Below are 20,483 nucleotides of genomic sequence, written 5' to 3'. Positions count from 1 at the left end.
TGGCTAGACTGTGGGCTCTCCTGCCAGACTCATATTAAACATCTTCAATCCAAAATTAAATCTGGAATAAGCTTCCTTTTTCGCAACTAAGCCTCCTTCACTCACACTGCCAAACATACCCTCGTACAACTGACTTCCTACCGATCCTCAACTTCGGCAATGTCATTTACAAGATAGCCTCCAACACTCTACTCAGGAAATTGGATGCAGTCTATCACAGTGCCATCCGTTTTGTCACCAAAGCCCCATATACTACCCACCACAGCGACGTGTATGCTCTCGTTGAACAGGCCAGTAATAGGGGTTGCAACAATTTTGGCTGATAATTTTAGAAAGCGAGGGTCCAGAATGTCTAGCATGACAATGCCCCGTGCACAAAGCAAGGTTCATACAGAAATGGTTTGTCGATGCTTAAGAACTTGATTGGCCTGCACATAGCCCTGGCCTCAACCCGTTTCACCTTTAGGATGAATTGAAACGCTGACTGCAAGCCAGGCCAAATCGCCCAACATCAGCATCCAGACCTCACCAATGCTCTTGTGGCTGAATGGAAGCAAGTACCCGCATCAATGTTCTAACATCTAGTGGAAAGCCTTCCCAGAAGAGTAGAGGCTGTTATAGCAGCAAAGGGGGGACCAACTGTATATTAATGCCCATGATTTTGGAATGAGGTGTTCGACGAGCAGGTGTGTGACTCTGTATTTTTATAGCTTACAGTTTATTCACTGTTAGTCAGAACCTCTACACTAAATAATTTTCATGCTTTGTTTGACGAGCAGTCATGTAGTGTACTTCATTGAATTGTCTGATGCGCTTCCAGCTCCCCTGTCCCAATCCCTCAGAGTCCATCTCCAATAACCACCATTAGATCTTAAAGGAAAACTCCTCCCAAAATTATATTTTTGTATTTATTTCATTAGTCCATTGTTGACATGGTCCGAAAATGTTTTGCTTGTCAACAATCTAAGTTAAGATATGTAACTTCCAAAGTACAGAAATCATCCCCATATATACTGGCAAACAAGAAATAATTATGACCTCCTCCTCTCCTAATTTGTCCAGAACTCTTATTCATTTTACAGCAGGTTTGCAAGTCATAAAGATTTATAGAACTACATAGTATAGACATTCTTACTTCCCTCTTTCCGAAGCCAACATAAACAAAATTGTTATCAGTAACTAGTAACTAATTGGTAGGTCTACATTTACTTGTTAATTACGTGAACTTTCATAATCTGACCCTCATTAGGGAGAGAAATAAAATGTAAAAAAATACAAAATGTGCGGTTTTGGTAGTAGAATAACAAGACGAGACTTCTTACAGAAGGCAAATCATTTCTGCAGAACTAAATATACATGTTGATATTATTTGTCAAGGGCCTTCAACATAATTGTCTTCAAATATTTTTAATACCATAAGACTTTTTCTAGTAGATGTTTAAGCCCCATTTTCCATGTATGTGACCAGAAATCTAAGCCTTTACTTAGCCCCATTTTAGGATGGTTGAGTTCCTTCATTTATAGAAAAGTTTGGTCATACGCCCATCCTTAAAAACATAGGTGCTGGACTAATAAAGAACACTAGTATAGAACATGAAGGCTTGCACACTGTTAAAGCTCCCATTTCACTGCAGTATGTGGGCCTTCTTGTTATATACGGAGTTCCTTAATTTCCCAAAAAGACTCTTAGTTTTCATATGACATTCGATATGCTCCTATAAACTTCATGTTGGTGCTCATAGATCATTTAACATGGAAATGACCTGTTGTGTTTTACGGCGTGTTTTTAATTCAGGCAACGTGACGTGGAACTACAGTGATAAGCCTGAGGAAGTTGTTCTTCTGCCTGACTAAATGGATCAGCAAAACCCAATGAGAGTTTCTATCAATTGCTATTACTATCTGCACATTTCATAATTTCTCACATGCCCCAGTGATTGAAATGAATTAGAAGTGCATGCTTTGTAGAAATGAAAAAAAATGACATGGTAAATGGACATGCACTTTGATTGACTGGTTAAAGTCTGTGAATAGCAAAGTCAAGTGTGGCGCATTGTTTCTGACATCATTCCGCTCAGTGCTTTATTACCTAGTGAGTGAACACATCCCCTCAAGGCACTCATAACTTGCAGGATGTAGCCTTCAGTGACGGGTTTCAAGAAAACAATCATGGAAAAAAGGGTCTATAGTTCAACATGGGCACAAAGGGATTATCGGAAACAAGAATGTGGGTACGCGTGAATGAACTGAATTGTGTGTGGACACTGAACAAAGTACACTATTCAAGTACTTCTCAAACTGACTCACTCAGTGTTGACATAGTGGAATTGAAACTACCTATCTACAGTGAAGACGTCGGACAGAAATAGCAGCCTTAATACACATGAAATAGGACAACGATTACTTCACCAAAATGAAATGACTAAGGCGACTGACAGAAAGAGTGACTTCCTCCGTTGCACTTTTGCCAATGTTGCCTGTCCACATTCCACTACTCTATTCTCAGGTAGGACTGAGCCATATACAGAGTATACCTGTGCATTCTGGCTGAGTTTCAGGCAGTCATGCTTCCGGAGCTAGTGGACTGAGCTATCCAGATCGTAACAGCTGACTTTAGACTATTTCTGTACCTGAGCAGTCTTAGACTGGACTGCAGAAAGATTCTGATCCTCTCAATTGCTTTATCTCTACACCAGAGGGATTTTGAACAGTAAACACACACTCATGTTCCCCTGTAACGTACACGGCTACTGTATGATATCAACAGTGTCTATGATAAGGGGAAGAAGTTGGACACTTAACAGCGACTCTGTTGTAAACAGTTGAGGGTGAGTGGTTGATTTATCAGGTGGAGAATTGTTTATTTGCTAAGGTGGATTTATTGTTTAACAATTTATATTCAGCACGTAAATGACACTACACAATCCTTCCTCCCATGTCTGTATTCAGAAACGTGTTGTTTTTAAAAGGATGAGTTAAAAGACTTATGTTACAGTATGACAGGAATGTCTTATACATGTTAAAAAATAAGAATAAGTCAACTGTGATTTTGTGAGATTAAAGGATACTTTGTACCTAGACTCATTTCTAAATGGAGAGTTGTGTTTTTACTGTAGCTCTGACCTGTTTGGCTGTAAACAGCCCCTGAAGTCATAAGATTTCTCTTGACAACAGTCTCAATGTGGAGACGATCTTTCAATCACAAGAGTACTTTGGATCATATCTCTTGATTTTATTATTTCTCTAAAGTAGGAAAGGATACTGCTTGTGTGTGTGTGTGTGTGTGTGTGTGTGTGTGTGTGTAACAGTTTCGCCCTTGTTGCACTGCCTCTTCCCACAAGAACTGCTTTGCATTATACGGCAGGAGGTGTGAATTTGGAAGGGAAATAATCACTATGCAGTTGATGATAGTAGACTCTCACGCACACACACACACACTGTAATCTGTTACTGTATGTTGCCTAGATTTAGTCAGCATTATGTTGTGCAGTGCACTCTGTAAGAGATTGGGATGGACATGCAAGGCTGACCAAAACAGCAGACAGCTCTCATGGTGAAAGTGCATTTATGTTAAAGAGACTATAAAAGTGCCTCTCAAACCTAATTTGATGTTCTGAATCTGTTTTGGGTTACAGATTGTCACCTGTGCCCCCCAGCAAACAGCTGAATCTTCTTAAAACTAGGAATGTTGTAACAATGGAGAAGCATCACCATAAAATACTCCAAAACCTGGAGTGCAATGTCATTCCAGGTTTTATTTTACCCCTTACAGTGCCTTCAGAAAGTATTCACACCCCTTGACTTTTTCCACATTTTGTTGTGTTCGAGCTTGAATTTGAAATGGTTTAATTGTGATTTTGTGTCATTGGCCTGCACATTATGGGGTAATGTTTTAACTTTCTATTTGTTTTATTTTTATTAGAAATTAAAAGCTTAAATGTCTTGAGTCAATAAGAATTCAACACCTTTTTTGGGGGATACCTTAAATACGTTCAGGAGTAAAACATGTGCTTAATAAGTTGCATGGACTCACTCTGTGTGCAATAGAAGTGTTTAAAAACATTTTTTATGACTAACTCATCTCTGTACCCCACAAATGTATTTATTTAACCTTTTATTAACTTGGAAATTCAGATAAGAACAAATTCTTATTTACAATGACGTCCTACCAAAAGGTCTCCTGCGGGGACAGGAGGCCTTTTGTGACAAAACACACATCATGACAGGAGAGACAACGCAACACTACATAAAGAGAGACCTAAGACAACAACATAGCATGGCAGCAACACATAACAACACAGCATGGAAGCAACACAACATGTTAGCAGCACAAAACACGGTACAAACATTATTAGGCACAGACAACAGCACAAAGGGCAAGAAAGTAGAGACAACAATACATCACGCAAAGCAGCCACAGCTGTCAGTAAGAGTGTCCATGACTGAGTCTTTGAATGAAGAGATTGAGATAAAACTGTCCAGTTTGAGTGTTTGTTGCAGCTCATTCCAGTCGCTAGCTGCAGCGAACTGAAAAGAGGAGTGACCCAGGGAGGTGTGTGCTTTCGGGACCCTTGTGACTGGCAGAACGGGTGTTCTGGATGTGGGCTGCAGTATATATCTTAGATAGGGGGGTCTGAGGCCTAAGAGAGTTTTATAAATAAGCATCAACCAGTGGGTCTTGCGACGGGTATACAGAGATGACCAGTTTACAGAGGAGTATAGAGTGCAGTGATGTGTCCTATAAGGAGCATTGTTGGCAAATCTGATGACCGAATGGCAAAGAACATCTAGCCGCTCGAGAGCACCCTTACCTGCCGATCTATAAATTATGTCTCCGTAATCTAGCATGGATAGGATGGTCATCTGAATCAGGGTTAGTTTGGCAGCTGGGGTGAAAGAGGAGCGATTACGATAGAAGTCTAGATTTAACTTTAGCCTGCAGCTTTTATAAGCGCTGAGAGGAGGGCAGTGGGCCGTCTAGCCATACTCCCAAATACTTGTATGAGGTGACTACCTCAAGCTCTAAACCCTCAGAGGTAGTAATCACACCTGTGGGGAGAGGGGCATTCTTCTTACCAAACCACATGACCTTTGTTTTGGAGGTGTTCAGAACAAGGTTAAGGGTAGAGAGCTTGTTGGACACTAAGAATGCTTTGTTGTAGAGCATTTAACACAAAATCCGTGGAGGGGCCAGCTGAGTATAAGACTGTATCATCTACATATACAATACATGGATGAGAGAGCTTCCTACTGCCTGAGCTATGTTGTTGATGAAAAATTGAGAAGAGTGTGGGTCCAAGGGTTGAGCCTTGGGGTACTCCCTTGGTTACTGGCAGTGGCTGAGACAGCAGATTTTCTGACTTTATACACTGCACTATTTGAGATAGTTAGCAAACCAGGCCAAAGACCCCTCAGAGACACCAATACTCCTTTGCTGGCCCACAAGAATGGAATGGTATACCGTGTTAGATTTTCAAGACGATTTTAAATAATAAAACTAATGCAAGACTTAAAAATGGCTGTCTAGCAGTGATCAACAACCAACGGGGTATGGTGTGTAGATGGGTGAGGGGCAAAAAATTATATTTGATACATTTTGAATTCAGGCTGTAACACAACAAAATATGATAAGTCATGGGTATAAATACTTTCTGAAGGCACTGTACATTTAACCTGTTGGCTTGATTATGTAAATTGTGTTAGATTCAAATGTTATCACAATTTCTAAACTTTTTCTAAAGTCTGTTTTGTTCTACTGAATGCACTTGGTTAGGTTAAAATAGCTCCTTTAGCCTAACTTGATAGAAACAAATTTACTCAATATGGTCCACAGCCACTCCTGGCTTGAAACTGGGAAGTGAATTTTTACTTCTCAACCCATTAACAATGTCACATTTTAATTAGGGAAATGTTCTCTTAAGGTTGTTTTTTACTTAGTTTTTTAGTCTATGGTTCATTGTATTATGGGCACATTTCAGTGGTTTCTCAAAGACTTCCCTTTTTATTTTCATTCACCATTTTTGTATTGTTTTGTCAACAGGGCAGGAGTTTACAGTCCAATACCACTAAATCTCTAGTCTAGATAGATATGTTTTCTACAAGCGGTATTAGGTAACACTTAGACCATTTGGTAATGATTACACATACCATACTACGGCTATCTTTACAGGCCAAACAGGATGTATCTGCTGCTGCAGTCAAGTTCCCCCTGAAACATGATCAAGAGTAGCCTGTTTCTCACTGGACCTGAATTCCATGAATAATAACACACACAAAATTTGCTGCTTTCCCTTCCAATTAATTTAATTCATCTTGAGATGTTACAGGCTGTGTTTGTAATGTAACTAGCAGCTTTGACAATAGAGGAAAAGGTCATTTGATTAGCAACGCACATTCCCCACCCACCTGAGGATCTCTCCTTTTCAGCCATCAATTTCCTGTTTTGACCGGAGCAAAATCCACTTGTCACTTAAATCTCGCTGGGTTGATTGCTTTCATTTTGCTCTTTCCCACTCTTGTTTGTACCAGTCTTTTTTTTCCCGTCAACGTAACGATCGTGGAACCTGTCAATCACACTCTGGTAATGGCTGAAATGGACTCAATTGAATACATTGGCTTTCCGTTGCATCTATAATAACCCTAAAGCTTCGTCTGGGATTTAACACACCATCTCGACAGTTACATCACAAAAAAGAGAAGAAAGATCCAGTAACTTTATTTTTAAGGGTGTTAATATTTGTACATTTAAAATGTTTACAAATTATATGTGCTGTAATGAAGGCAACTACCGAAAATGAACACTCGGATTATAGTGATATTATGTCTGATCTCACAAACAGTATAAAGTCAGAATGTTAAGGTTTAATTTGGAGCCAAGCGTTTTGATGTTTTATTCGGATGGTTATCCTTCTCTTGACACACTTGTTGAATTATTCAAGAGAACGTGACAGCGTAGGTAGGCCTAGAGACAGAGCAAGTTTTTGGTGGTTTAAGCCCTTTTTAAATCAAATCAAATTGTATTTGTCACATGCAGCAGGTGTAGACCTGACAATGAAATGCTTACTTACAAGCCCATAACCAACAATGCATTTCAAGTATTAGAGTTAAGAAAAACATTTACTTAATAAACTAAAGTAAAAAATAAAATGAAAAGTAACACAATAAAATGACGAGGCTATATACAGGGTGTACCGGTATCAAGTCAATGAGTGGGGGTACAGGTTAGTCGAGGTAATTTGTGTGTGTTTTTTAAATATTATTTATTTTTAAAAAATGGACGATGTTAAATTATCAGTGTAATTACACACAAATTGATGTCAGACATGGAGACCCACCCAATACTCTGTTGCTGATAAATGCAGGAGCAGATTTCAGGAGCAGGACAAGACACCCTCTTTGTGACTGATGACTGACATAAGGGCATGTATGTGACAGGCCTAAGTGGCTTATATGATTAATATGGTCATAATACTTCTTGACAGTGTCATAAAGTGTATTTTTCTTAGTCCAAGTAAAGTGACACAGGATTGTAATAATGTTTCATGAGTGTCATAGTGTATTTTATACAATTGATTTGAAATATATGATGAAAAAAAAATATTGTAAAGAATTCATTACATCAACAATTTCAGAAACAAACCTTCAAACGAAGGGAAACTTAATTTGAATAAATGTGTAGGTGTCATAACCAGACATAAAATAACGCAATATAATGTCACAACAGGTGGAAATATATGGGTTATAACCACAGGTTGTCAGCTGTTATGACACTGGGTGTCAAGTAAAGTATTAAAGAATAGTAAAGTATTACAGAATAGTTTTTTAAAATTTATTTTTTATTTTACTCCTTTTTCTCCCCAAATTTGTGGTATCCAATTGTTTTTTAGTAGCTACTATCTTGTCTCATCGCTACAACTCCCGTACGGGCTCGGGAGAGACGAAGGTTGAAAGTCATGCGTCCTCCGATACACAACCCGGAAGCCAGCCGCACCAATGTGTCGGAGGAAACACCGTGCGCCTGGCAACCTTGGTTAGCGTGCACTGCGCCCGGTCCGCCACAGGAGTCGCTGGTGCGCGATGAGACAAGGATTTCCCTACCGGCCAACACGATTTGGACAAAAGTGGACACAACACAAGATGATGAATTACCATTAAGAAGAGCCATAGAGTAGACATTAGTCATGGGCAGCCACTGTTAATCAGCCTGACTTATGATGACGATCGCTTATGTCATGAAAAGCATTTGAGCACTGACCAGGTCCTGAGTTCAGATCCATTATCTAACTAATGACCCTTAGAGACCCAAAACATTCCCCTATAACTTCTAAAACATTACTGATGTGACTGGTTATCTTCCGCTCCTCACTCACACATACAAACTCCCACCCGCCCACACACACCACTCAAGGAACCTATACATTCCCAATCAAGTGTATTAATCAGTGAGAGGCAGCCATTACAGCCTTGTTCCTATTGATCTGTTGTTTGAGGATGTAGCATGCTGTTAATGCCCCTGCTTTTAAACCAGCCCTTTACTGAAGATGAGCGCTCTATGTGCTGACACAGCCCATCGTGTGTGTGTGTGTGTGTGTGTGTCTTGCTTATTTTAAGGCCATAATAACCATAATGTCCACATGCAGATCAGTGGGATCTGAGAGAGGTTCGAGAGGGTCTGCAGACTAAATAGAGTGGCTCCTGGCCTGCGGCGCTAGACTAGACTTGCTGTGTGTCCGGCAGTAGAAGAATTGGTCCTAAGGCTCTTCCTCTTCACTAGCCAGTAACAAGGGCCTCTTGTGTGCATCTGCTGCTGAGGTGGGGGCGCCCCACTCTGACCAGGTGTGTTGGAAATGGACAGTCCCTGTGTCTTTATGTCACCAAAGGGACTGTTGAAGAAATAGACAGAGAAGGCCTATAGCTGGTTGAGTAAATTAGTGATAGCAGTTGTTGTTGGTTGGGTTTAAGCGTTATCCTACAAAACTGGTAGATGTAGGATAAGCTGAGTTGGACCATGTGTACCAGACATGTGTACCAGTTTATTTCTGGAAAGCCAGATGTTTTAGCCCCTAGCAGCCAGAGGACTAATTAAGGAAAAGTAGGCTTTTAGTTTCAACCTCTAAACTGATTTAAGACCAACACGTGTTGATGTTATTTGCACAGCTTTAAAGTTAAGAGGAAATAAACAATCAGTCTACATTTTAGACACATGACCTAACGTCAGCAATTTGGCACGCACGTGCTTTTGATTTCATCTATCCTAAAAGTGTATGGACAATTTAATCAATAAGAGAGATGGAAAAAGGTTTTAGCTGATTATCAACTTAGGAAGAAGAGAGAGGGAGACTCCAAAGTAGCTTTGGCAGATTTTGATGGCACACTTCCAATACTTCACCTTTCAGCAGTGGGACAAGGACATTGGCTAGGCAGGAGAGCAGTGTTGTTGGTCTGACATGTTTAAATCTGCAGTGAGTGAGGCCAAACACATGTAAATGGTTTTGCTTTTTGGGGGTATTGTTGTTGGATTGCAGACTTGGCTCTTTGGCCCTGGTGTTAACATTCTTTGAGGAATTAGGTGATGATTGGAGGGTCCCTGAGCTTTCTACTCCGATTACAGACCTTCGTGCCCTCTCTCTCTCTTTCTGTCTGCTCTCTGCTTTCTCTCCGTCAAGCCCAGACCAGCTCCACATGTTTCCAGTTTAGTATTTTCGTCACCGTTGACCTACATATAATGTTGGGGGGCATATGCTCCAATATGATTTCCTGGAGCTGAAATTTCCGCTTTGGTCGTTAAAGAAATATGACATTTTCTCTCTGATTTGAATGACTTTGTAGCGTCAGTATTTCTGAACCACATTTCTCTACAGAAACTCATCCCAGAGGGATGTTTTTCAAAACATTTTGAAGATATTTAAATTAAATTATTGTTTAGAGCAGAGATTTTTCCAAGTTATTTACTTATGAAAAGACATCTGAGTGTAACAATGTTAATGTAATTGAAGTTTTTGGTATTCCCTGATTTTTCTCATTTAAGTGTGCTCTGCATTTGTAGTATGAGTAGTCAAACTGTACAAACTAATTAGTGTATTTACATGGATCTTATAAATAAATGACAGTAGTATTGTGAGTGCTATTCCTAATTAGACTCATTTTGGGTTAGGTTTTCTTAAATGTAGCACAACTGCCATTTTCTCTTGCTCTCTCTCTCATCAAAAAAAGAGGGAGAGGTGTTAACATGGTGGACATGTAATGACCTATAAAGATGAAAGCAGAGAAGAGGAATGGTAACCAGTGAATGTGTCGAGAGGGAGCAGTACAGGGGGAAGGGAGAAGGGAAAGGGTGAAAAAGAGGAGGAGGATTAGAAAGAGACTGGAGGAGGAGGGGAGAAAGCTGGACACTGAAAACTTGTGCCTCCCGCAGAGGGGGAGTGTGACGGCTGGAGGGAGAGAAAGAGATGAGCTTGTGTTCCACAAAGACTCTCAGTCCATTGGAGGATATTCTGAGATTGAGTTGTTTGTCTCTCTCTCTGACTGGCTTCAAACAGCTTTGTTTATATACAAGATGCAGGCACCTCTCTCTCACATCTCTAGAGTTCACTCGCTCTTCTCTTCAGCTGGATGAAGAACTGAAAGGTAATCTGCCCTTTCCTCCTCTGAAATACACTCGTTGTGTGTATGTGTGTGTGTTCTATTAATTGTTGTGAAGTGGAACATTAACATGGACTGTATGAGGTGTTAATGGTTACTTATTGTATTCACTAAGGTATTTCCATTGAACATTCGTTACTTTGGTTTATAACCAGTGGTCTTAGATTACGACTTCTTATCTTGCGTTTTGGTATTTGTATGAATGTTTGATTTTTATCAGGGGCAGAGATATTTCAGAGCAATTTTTATTTATTCATTATATCTTCCAACCTGAAGGGGTTGTTCTAAATTCAATGTCTCTGAATTGACAGAAGTGGAACTGTAGCCACATTGTTCAGTCATTTTAGCAGATGCTCTTATCCAGAGCAATTAGTTAAGTGCCTTGCTCAAGGGCACGTGGACATATTTCACTTAGTCAGCTCAGGGATTCGAACCAGCAACCTTTAGGTTACTGGCCCAATCGCTTAACTACTAGGTTACCACCCAGTCATCCTCTCCCTAAAGTACATTACTTGCACCTTAGTTAGGAATATCTCTGTCCAAAACTTACTCATGAACTTGAATTTCTTTAGATTACTTGAACTTGAATTTCTTTACAAAACCTCCTTCACATGACCTAAAGGGAAATGGCTGCCAAGAACTGTGTGTCTCTGTCATACATACCTTTACTGATCTCACACTTCTCTATTTGTGCATTATAAGGCTTCTTTAATTATGGGCTATAACCAGATGTGTTTATTGATGTTTTGAAGACTGGAGATGAACCACTCTGTGGATCAACCAATGTGACTTTGTAGTGTGTCTACTATTGACTTTAGATTTTCCCCCTCAAGGCATAAGTGTTGAAAATCGAGTACTCAAATAATCATTCTGTTCTAGAAAAATAACATGGCCCTATATTCACCAAGTGTCTCAGAGTATGAGTGCTTTTTTTAAATTTAATTTTTTATCTTTAACATAAGATTAATGGACAGAGAGGAGTCAGAGGCCCTTATCCTAGATCAACACTGCTACTCTGAGACAGGTCCTGACCTTTTTATATTACCTTACTTGCCAGCATCATAGCAGGTGATCTAGCTAGATAAAATACCCTGTTGTTCACAGGCAGTGTAGGGTGAAGATTTGTTGTGGTGCCGTCCACTGATGGGTGTAAATGGCTCGCCATCAGAAGGCATTGGAGGGTGAACAGAGGCCTTGTGTAGATGCCAATCACAGATCTGAATCCTTCCTTCAGCCTGTATGGCTGTGCCTCATAAAGCCAGATGCTTATCAAGAATATATCTTGTTTTGAAATGAGGGATGAACAAGGAACACTCAGTCACACACACACACACATATATATATATATATATATATATATATATATATATATATATATATATATATATATATATATATATATATATATATATATATATATATATATATATATATATATATATATATATATATATATATATATATATATATATATATATATATATATATATATATATATATACAGACACACACACACCTCCCATTGATTGGGGTGAAAGTGTGCAGATGAGGTATAGCATCTGAACCTGCTCTTCAACAAGTACAGCATATTTCTACAGCATATTTCTACATGTCAATAGACCAGCCCTACACCTGACACTCCCAATGCATTTTATTTCATTCTGCTCACATGGAATCCTAGCAAAATGGTTTGTGTGTGTGTTCTTTAAAATGTGTATGATATCTGCGTCAGGACACCTCTGTCATTAGGCCTACAATATATCAGTAGTGATAGAGGCTCAGTGTTCTAGCTGCTTAGCTAATACTTTGCCTTGGTGTGCTCTACAACCATCATACTAAGTACTCTTCCTGTAATGGAGAGCATAGGCCTATACTTTTGGCCATGCAGTGTATGTGGACACCCCTTCAAATTAGTGGATTCGGCTATTTCAGCCGTATAAAATCGAGCACACAGCCATGCAATCTCCATAGACAAACATTGCCAGTAGAATGGCCCACTGAAGAGTTCAGTGACTTTCAACATGGCAACGTCATAGGATTCCACCTTTCCATCAAGTCAGTCCGTCAAATTTCTTCCCTGCTTGTACAGCTACAAAGTAGTAGGCCACACAAGCTCACAGAACGGGACCGCCGAGTACTTTCCTTGGTTGAAACATTCACTGCCTCTCGACTCAACGTCAGCACAATAATTGTTCGTCGGGAGCTTCATGACATGGGTTTCCATGGCTGAGCAGCCGCACACAAGCCTAAGTTCACCATGCACAAAGTCAAGCGTCAGCTGAAGTAGTGTAAAGCTTGCGCCAATTGGACTCTGGAGCAGTGGCAATGCGTTCGCTGGAGTGATGTATCATACTTCAACATCTGTCAGTCTGACAGACGAATCTGGATTTGGCAGATGCCAGGAAAACGCTACCTGTCCCAATGCATAGTGCCAACTGTGAAGTTTGATGGAGGTCGAATAATGGTCGGAGGCTGTTTTTCATAGTTTTGGCTTAATGCTCCAGCATACAATGACGTTCTAGACGATTCCGTGCTTCCAACTTTGTGGCAACAGTTTGGGGAAGACCCTTTTCCTGTTTCAGCATGACAATTCCCTCATGCACAAAGCAAGGTCCATACAGAAATGGTTTGTCGAGATCAGTGCCCGACTTCACTAATGCTCTTGTGGCTGAATGGAAGCAAGTCCCCGCAGCAATATTCCAACATCTAGTGGAAAGCCTTCCCAGAAGAGTGGAGGCTGTTATAACAGCAAAGGGGGGACCAACTCCATATTAATGGCCATGATTTTAGTATGAGATGTTCAACGAGCAGTGTTTGCTATTCCTTGAAATCTCATGTGATAACATCATGAGTGTGAGGTAAAGGGGCACCCAGGGGAACAAAAGCCCATTAAAACAAAGTTCCTCTCTGAAAGCTCCATCCGGACCCCCAGCAAGCACCACTCTAATCAATAATATCTTCCTAAGTGAGGCCAGGGCCAGCTTTCTGGCGCACTCAAACACACGCACACGCACAATATTTGAGTACAAAACAAGCATGGGTAGTTTTCCCTGAACACTGATGTATTTGTGGCCCCTTGTGTTCTTGCAAACAACATTGTCCATTGTGCAGCAAAGTAACAAATAGAATTTACATATTTTAATGAAATTGGGAAGGTTTTCCATGCTGACTAGATAGTAGGAAACAACTGAGAGCCCTGGGGAAGACCCCTTGAACCTCCTCGCCTCCTATTCATGTCCCTCCTCCAGTTGTGGAGGTGGAGATAAGGGTGTGTGCGTGTGTGTTTGACTGGCTGTCTGTGTGACACTGCCCTCAGTACTCTTCTACAGTCGTTTCCCATCCTATTATTCTTTGGACCAGGAACCCCCTATCCCAGCATTGTCCTGGCTCATCAGATCAGACCCCACCAGACAGGGGACCAGATATTCCGGGTAACAGGGCCGACAGGCCACATCAAGGTGCTGCTCTCCTGACCACTCATAACTCTGCCTCTGAAATGAAAGGGTCTGTGATGTGACCATGCCCCTCTATAATTAGGGGGTTGTAATGAGAACCAGACTGTGACTAGAAGCAGACAGACCTGCGAATGGATTCCATATGATGTTTATGTCAAGGAGTGATCACACGTGTGCACACACAGCCTGCATGCTCGTACATGCAGGCACCCTCTTTTGTGTTCATACACAGGCTATAGGAACGCCATCCGCAACTTGCATTTCTCCTTTTGATTTTGATATCCATTATAGTGACTTGTACGGCAGGTAGCCTAGTGGTTAGAGCTTTGGGCCAGTAACTGAAAGGTTGGTGGATCGAATCCCCGAGCTGACAAAGTAAAAAATCTGTCGTTCTGCCCCTGAACAAGGCGGTTAACCCACTGTTCCTAGGCCGTCATTGTAAATAAGAATTTGTTCTTAACTGACTTGCCTAGTTAAATAAAGGTTCAATTAAAAACATATAATAATTGATCATTGTGACAAGTGTGCTTGTTAGATGGTGTAGGTACCGCTTTGTTTGAAGTGCATCTTAGGAAGGCTTCATAAAGCATTCATACATGTCATAACCCTGTGACATAATCATACATTTATTTGTTCATATTCATATTCATCCTTTATTTAGAGTTGGCTTAACTGTGAAAAACCGCTGGATAAAAAAAAAAATTATTCACAATTTAATCTCTAAAATGTTGGGAACTAATTTGTTTACATTCGTTCTAGTGAGCATTTCTCCTTTGCCAAGATAATCCATCCACCTGGCAGGTGTGGCATATCAAGAAGCTGATTAAACACCATGATCATTACACAGGTGCACCTTGTGTTTGTATTTGTATTTATTATGGATCCCCATTAGCCAAGGCAGCAGCTGTACAAGGCAAGGATGGGGGCAGAGCTGTTGCCAGGGTATTGAATGTTAATTTCTCTACCATAAGCCATCCGTTCAGAAAATTTGGCAGTACGTCCAACCGGCCTCACATCCGCAGACCACGTGTAACCACGCCAGCCCAGAACCTCCACATCCGGCTTCTTCACCTGTGGTATAATCTGAGACCAGCCACCCGTACAGCTGATGAAACTGAGGAGTATTTCTGTCTGTAATAAAGCCCTTTTGTGGGGAAAAACTCATTCTGATTGGCGGGCCAGGCTCCCGAGTGGGTGGGCCTATGCCCTCCCAGGCCCACCCATGGCTGCGCCCCTGCCCAGTCATGTGAAATCCATAGATTAGGGCCTAGTGAATTTATTTTAATTGACTGATTTCCTTATATGAACTATAACTGAGTAAAATCGTTGAAATTGTTGTATGTTGCATTTTATATATTTGTTCCGTATAAATGGGTCACCAATACCAGCCTATTGACTAACTGACCTCCCCCTCATCTCCCTCCCCACCCCAGGAAGGTGCAGTACCAGGAGATAGGCCTACTGGGCAGGATGAGTTCCAGAGGTGCCAGGCCCTCTTCTCCCCCCAGCTCGCTGGAGCGCCCGGCGTCACAGGACTCCATGGAGGACTACTGGAGCGAGGTCAAGAACATCGAGGAGGATGGCGAGCAGGTCCACGAGGACCTGCTGGAGAGGGGCAGCATGGATGGTCTGTACCAACCAGGGTTGTATTCATTCAGGCATGCAACAGAAAAACCATAGAGGTGGTTACAAATGTAGATTTTGATCGATACTATATACTAATTTGTCTAAATTATTCTTCCTCCACATTCCAGAGGCTGAGCTTGAAGAGGCGTGGCTGCAGGAGGCGGGGCTGTCCACATTGGTGTCGGGGGAGTTGGGGGAGGGGCCTGCAGAGGCGCTGCTCTCCACGCTGACGCGCTCGCAGGCAGCCATGGTGAAGAAGCGTGTGGACAACTACACCCTGACCATGAGGAAGAGGAACAAGCAACCGGCCAGACACGTCCAAGACGTCTTCTCCACGCCAGATACATTGGTGTGTGCTTTGGGTTTACAGCAAGGGTGCTTTGAGTTAAGCACTCAGTAGTTGTGTTTATGGAGTTGGTCTCTATATTTCCGATTTGAAATCCTAACAGGAAACATGTTGACATGAAGTCTGTCTTATGTCTGGCCCTTGATAGACTATGACTGGTGCTTCTGCCCCTTGGTGCCCCTATGGCCTAAATTCAATTAGATATAGAAACTTTGGTAATCTCACTTGTGCTACTGATCCTCTGGCAGAGCCAGACAAGCCTCTGTAACCTCAGTACATATCCAAATCCTGTGTGTCAGGGATGGGGGTCGGGCCACAAAAAAATCTGATCTCATCATGAGGGGCCGCAGTTACTTGCGGGTCAGCGTACCCACATACATTTTTTTAGCTGACTTGGTTAATTGACTGACTATCAGTAGCTAGGTATCCATCCAATTTGCGACAGATTTTCATGTGAAAATTCTAGAATCTGCGTAAAACAATATGCACATTTTCCAACAGAGTGTTTCCATCAAACTGACTTTTTGTGGACAAAAGGCTTTACGTGATGACGTAGTACACATAGAAATAACTGAGGCCTAATGCAAGTTAAATGGGTTTCCATTGCATTTTCAACTCGACTGATGGTTTTGTCACAAAAACTGTAAAGCAAATGTGCCCACTTGAGCACACAGCCATACAATGTCCAAATACAAACATTGGCAGTAGGTTGGCCTTACTGAAGAGCTCAGTGACTTTCAACGTGACACCGTCATAGGATACCGCCTTTCCAACAAGTCAGTTTGTCAAATTTCTGCCCGGCTAGAGCTGACCCGGTCAACTGTAAGTGCTGTTATTGTGAAGTGAAACTAAGAGCAACATCAGCTCAGCCGTGAAGTGCTAGGCCACACAAGCTCACAGAACGGGACCGCCAAGTGCTGAAGCGCGTAGCGTGTAAAAAAACGCCTGTCCTCGGTTGCAACAATCACTACCGAGTTCCAAACGATCTCTGGAAGCAACGTCAGCAGAATAACTGTTCGTCGGGAGCTTAATGAATTACGCTTCACCATCTGGCAGTCCGACAGACAAATCTGGGTTTGGCGGATGCCAGGAGAACGCTACCTGCCCGAATGCATAGTGCCAACTTTAAAGTTTACTGGAGGAGGAATAATGGTCTGGGGCTGTTCTTCATGGTTTGGGCTAGGCCCCTTAGTTCCAGTGAAGGGAAATCTTAACGCTACAGCATAAAATGAAATGGTTTGTCGAGGTCATTGTGGAAGAACTTGACTGGCCTCCACATTCACCCAACCTCAACCCAATTGAGATGGTTTGGCATGATTTGGACTGTAGCGTGAAGAAAAAGCAGACAACAAGTGCTCAGCATATGTGGGAACTCCTTCAAGACTGTTGGAAAAGCATTCCAGGTGAAGCTGGTTGAGAGAATACCAAGATTGTGCAAAGCTGTCAAGGCAAAGGCTGGCTACTGTAAACACTTTTTTGGTTGCTACATGATTCCATATGTGTTATTTCATAGTTTTGATGTCTTCACTATTATTCTACAATGTAGAAAATAGTAAAAATAAAGAAAAAGCCCTGAATGAGTAGGTGTGTCCAAACTTTTGACTGGTACTGTATATCATTTTATTTGGGGGGGATGGATCCAAGGCCCTTCAAAGGGGGCCGCCAGTTGCCCAGTTGGCTAGAGTAAGGAGACGTGCTTCAGTAGACGTGCTTCAGACACTCAGGTGTGTTACCAACCAGTATTTAAACACCAACCCAGTTGGTATGGGCCAGAACCATTATCAGATGAGAGGGGGTGGACAGTGGAAACACAATGTTCTCATGCTTGCCCAACCCTATAAAGCAGCTCTCGGCAGATAGCTGCCTCTTTCTCGGAAATAGAACTGACTGTTAGCTGCAATCTGGATGAGCAACAGGCAAGAGAAGAGTGACGGGGAAGTCCCATACTGTTTTCAGATAGCAGCGTACCGCATGCACTGCTTTAGATCCAAGGACATCAAATAGCATAGCAGCATTGTAATATGTTCTGTAGAAGGGTTGGTGGTATACCAGGTAGCAAGCCCACAGAGTTGTCATGGGAATTTGGAACAAATATCCAGACTCCACCCTGAGTAGCTAGCTGCTATGGCTATTAAAGGCTGTTGTGTGGCTATGAAGTCTTGATCGAGATTAAGATATTTACAGCATGAATGAATGGGGAGGGGTGTAACTAATAAAGCGCCCACGCCGAAGAGTGCCACAAGTGCCCCTGTCAGCACTGCTGTGTGGCGGTGGCAGTAGTCTCAAGGATGAGTCACAGATCTGGCGGGGGCACAGGATTCTGAGTCATACGCATCCCTCAGTTCCAGCTAGGATGACAGCTGATTCCAGGGCACAGAGAAAGCCTTCACCCTACTCCAGCTAGAATACTGTCTTACTGGCAGGCTTCACAGACCACAGTTGATTTTTTTTGTTGTTGTATGATTAAGGAAATGGATTTAGGCCCCAAGGACATGGAGTCTGGATCCATTAACAGGCCATTCAGTCTAAATGAGGATGGATTAAAGACCATGGCCAGTTTTGTCGAAATCTGATAGTGGAAGATGGTGGCGTCTCTTTTTGTGTTTGGTTGGTGGAGTGTAATATTACAGCTAATGTAGTTATTTTAATTGCTTACCATTTGAATTCATACGTAATGTATTTAGGCAAATGTTAGTATTTTGGTGACTATGAACTCGAGCTCTTTCTCAGACTTGTGAAATGCAATTTTATGTACATGAAACAGTATAAAAGCAACATTTCTATATCCTAGTGCTGCTGACTGGGGTTTGGTCCATGCTCTTCGCTGACTAGGAGGTGTACAACAAAACAAAACAGCTGTCTCTGTTGAGCGTTCCATTGATACCCACTCTCCTCTCTCCCCAATGTCAGCAAATGTACTGCAGAGTCATATGGTAGTAAGTGCATTGGAACGAAACTGACTGATTAGATGGTCAGCTCAACACAATGGTAGTGTTAATTCAGTTCACTGCAACGCCTGGTATCGTTTAGAAGAAAATTTACTCATTTCACCATAGTCAAATGCTGAAGCAGGATTCATATTTTCATGCGTCCCACTTCAAAAGCTAATGTTTAGTTGTTGATAATATTTACTTTGTGAAACAAACTCCACACACACCGAAATGAGCATAAATGATGATCATGTATGTCCCCTATCCTTTTAGTTGGTTGATCCCATACCGCCTGTGTCCCCCAAGTCACCCAATGGACACATGGCTTCCAGATGCATCCACCGGACATCTTCAAGAGGTGAGTCTATAGTCTCTCAATATGTTACCACCATTTAATGTCCCCTATTAGTTTGGTTAGATTTGGTCGGCTGACGCAACCGACTGTGAGGCTACCACTCCAGTGGGTTGAATCAATGTTGTTTCCATGCTATTTCAACCTAATTCTGTCAACGTGATTGGAAAACACATTGGACTGTGACCAAGTTGTCAACATAGATAACTTCCATCTGGTTGGTTGGACTGATGTCTTTGCATAGGGGAATATACTGGTGATGTGCCCATCATTCTGACTGTGTGTATGTTCTAGTGCGGCCTGCTTTTCCCAGCTTCTCCCCGGTGGAGAGACGTGTTTCAGAGTGCCCTCCCTCTCAGGATACCTCTGACACCCTGTCTTTCGAAGTGCCTTACTCCGAGGGCGTCACTGCCCACCGCAGGGGCCGCCAGGGGGACTGCCAGGACTGCCAACGCATCCGCAGAGATGACCCCGACCTGCCAGTGAGTTTCACCTCTGACCTTTTGGAACTCCAAAAGGCGTTTAAAAACAAATGAATGCAGTAGAAAATGAGAGAGCGACAGACATATGGAAGGGATTGTACAGGACAAAAAGTGGCAGAGCGGGGATTTGAACCCCAGCTGTAGGTGGCTGTGTGTGGTCTGGTCTGGAGGCATCCATGTTAACCAATGGCCGACCTCTGGCAACCTGTTTGAATATGTCAAATGTGTTGATGATCGAGACTTTCTTATGCATGACCATGGTCTTGTCTTCTGTCTTGTATAGACATTTCAGCTGCCTAGGCCTAAACTAGGCCTCACCCACATCCAAGATCTGTCTTGTGCGGACATGAAGAAGATCGGCTACATCTCTCTGATTGAACTGACCACGTTCTACGACTGCCTGGGCATTGAGCTCAAACGCAACCGAGCAGCACGCAGCAAGGCCAGAGGTGGGTGTTTAACCGGGTCATGTTCATGAGGCAACAAACGAAAGAAACCCCACATAAACAGGGCGGGACTACCTGGAAAATAAACCATTTTGTTTTATGTTGCAAGATGTTTTAAGACATTTTCAGTTGCGTGCCCTAATGAACACAACCTTGGTGTTTCACATCCTATTTTTACATAGACACGTCATTGGGGTTTTGAACT

General features: G+C 42.1%; 1 protein-coding gene across 3 annotated transcripts in view; it reads left to right on the top strand.

The window, feature by feature from the left end:
* LOC110489741 (rho GTPase-activating protein 18) overlaps window positions 1–20,483 on the top strand; it is a 50,401-nt gene that overhangs the window by 18,863 nt on the left and 11,055 nt on the right. The window contains exons 1-6 of one of the 3 annotated variants that reach the window (XM_021562593.3): window positions 2,056–2,828; window positions 15,530–15,723; window positions 15,851–16,071; window positions 19,272–19,356; window positions 19,645–19,832; window positions 20,116–20,281. In XM_021562593.3, coding sequence (XP_021418268.1) covers window positions 15,567–15,723; window positions 15,851–16,071; window positions 19,272–19,356; window positions 19,645–19,832; window positions 20,116–20,281 — 817 coding nt within the window. In that variant the 5' untranslated portion in view covers window positions 2,056–2,828; window positions 15,530–15,566. Of the gene's footprint in view, window positions 1–2,055; window positions 2,829–10,353; window positions 10,627–15,529; window positions 15,724–15,850; window positions 16,072–19,271; window positions 19,357–19,644; window positions 19,833–20,115; window positions 20,282–20,483 lie in introns of those variants that run through there. The other 2 variants (XM_021562592.3, XM_021562590.3) reach the window with 2 other exon arrangements.

Source organism: Oncorhynchus mykiss, chromosome 15 (assembly GCF_057628025.1).
Source record: "Oncorhynchus mykiss isolate SJ-2025 chromosome 15, ASM5762802v1, whole genome shotgun sequence".
NCBI lineage: Eukaryota > Metazoa > Chordata > Actinopteri > Salmoniformes > Salmonidae > Oncorhynchus > Oncorhynchus mykiss.
The sequence above is the reverse complement of the archived record's forward strand: the minus strand, read 5'-3'. Positions and strand labels throughout refer to the sequence as shown.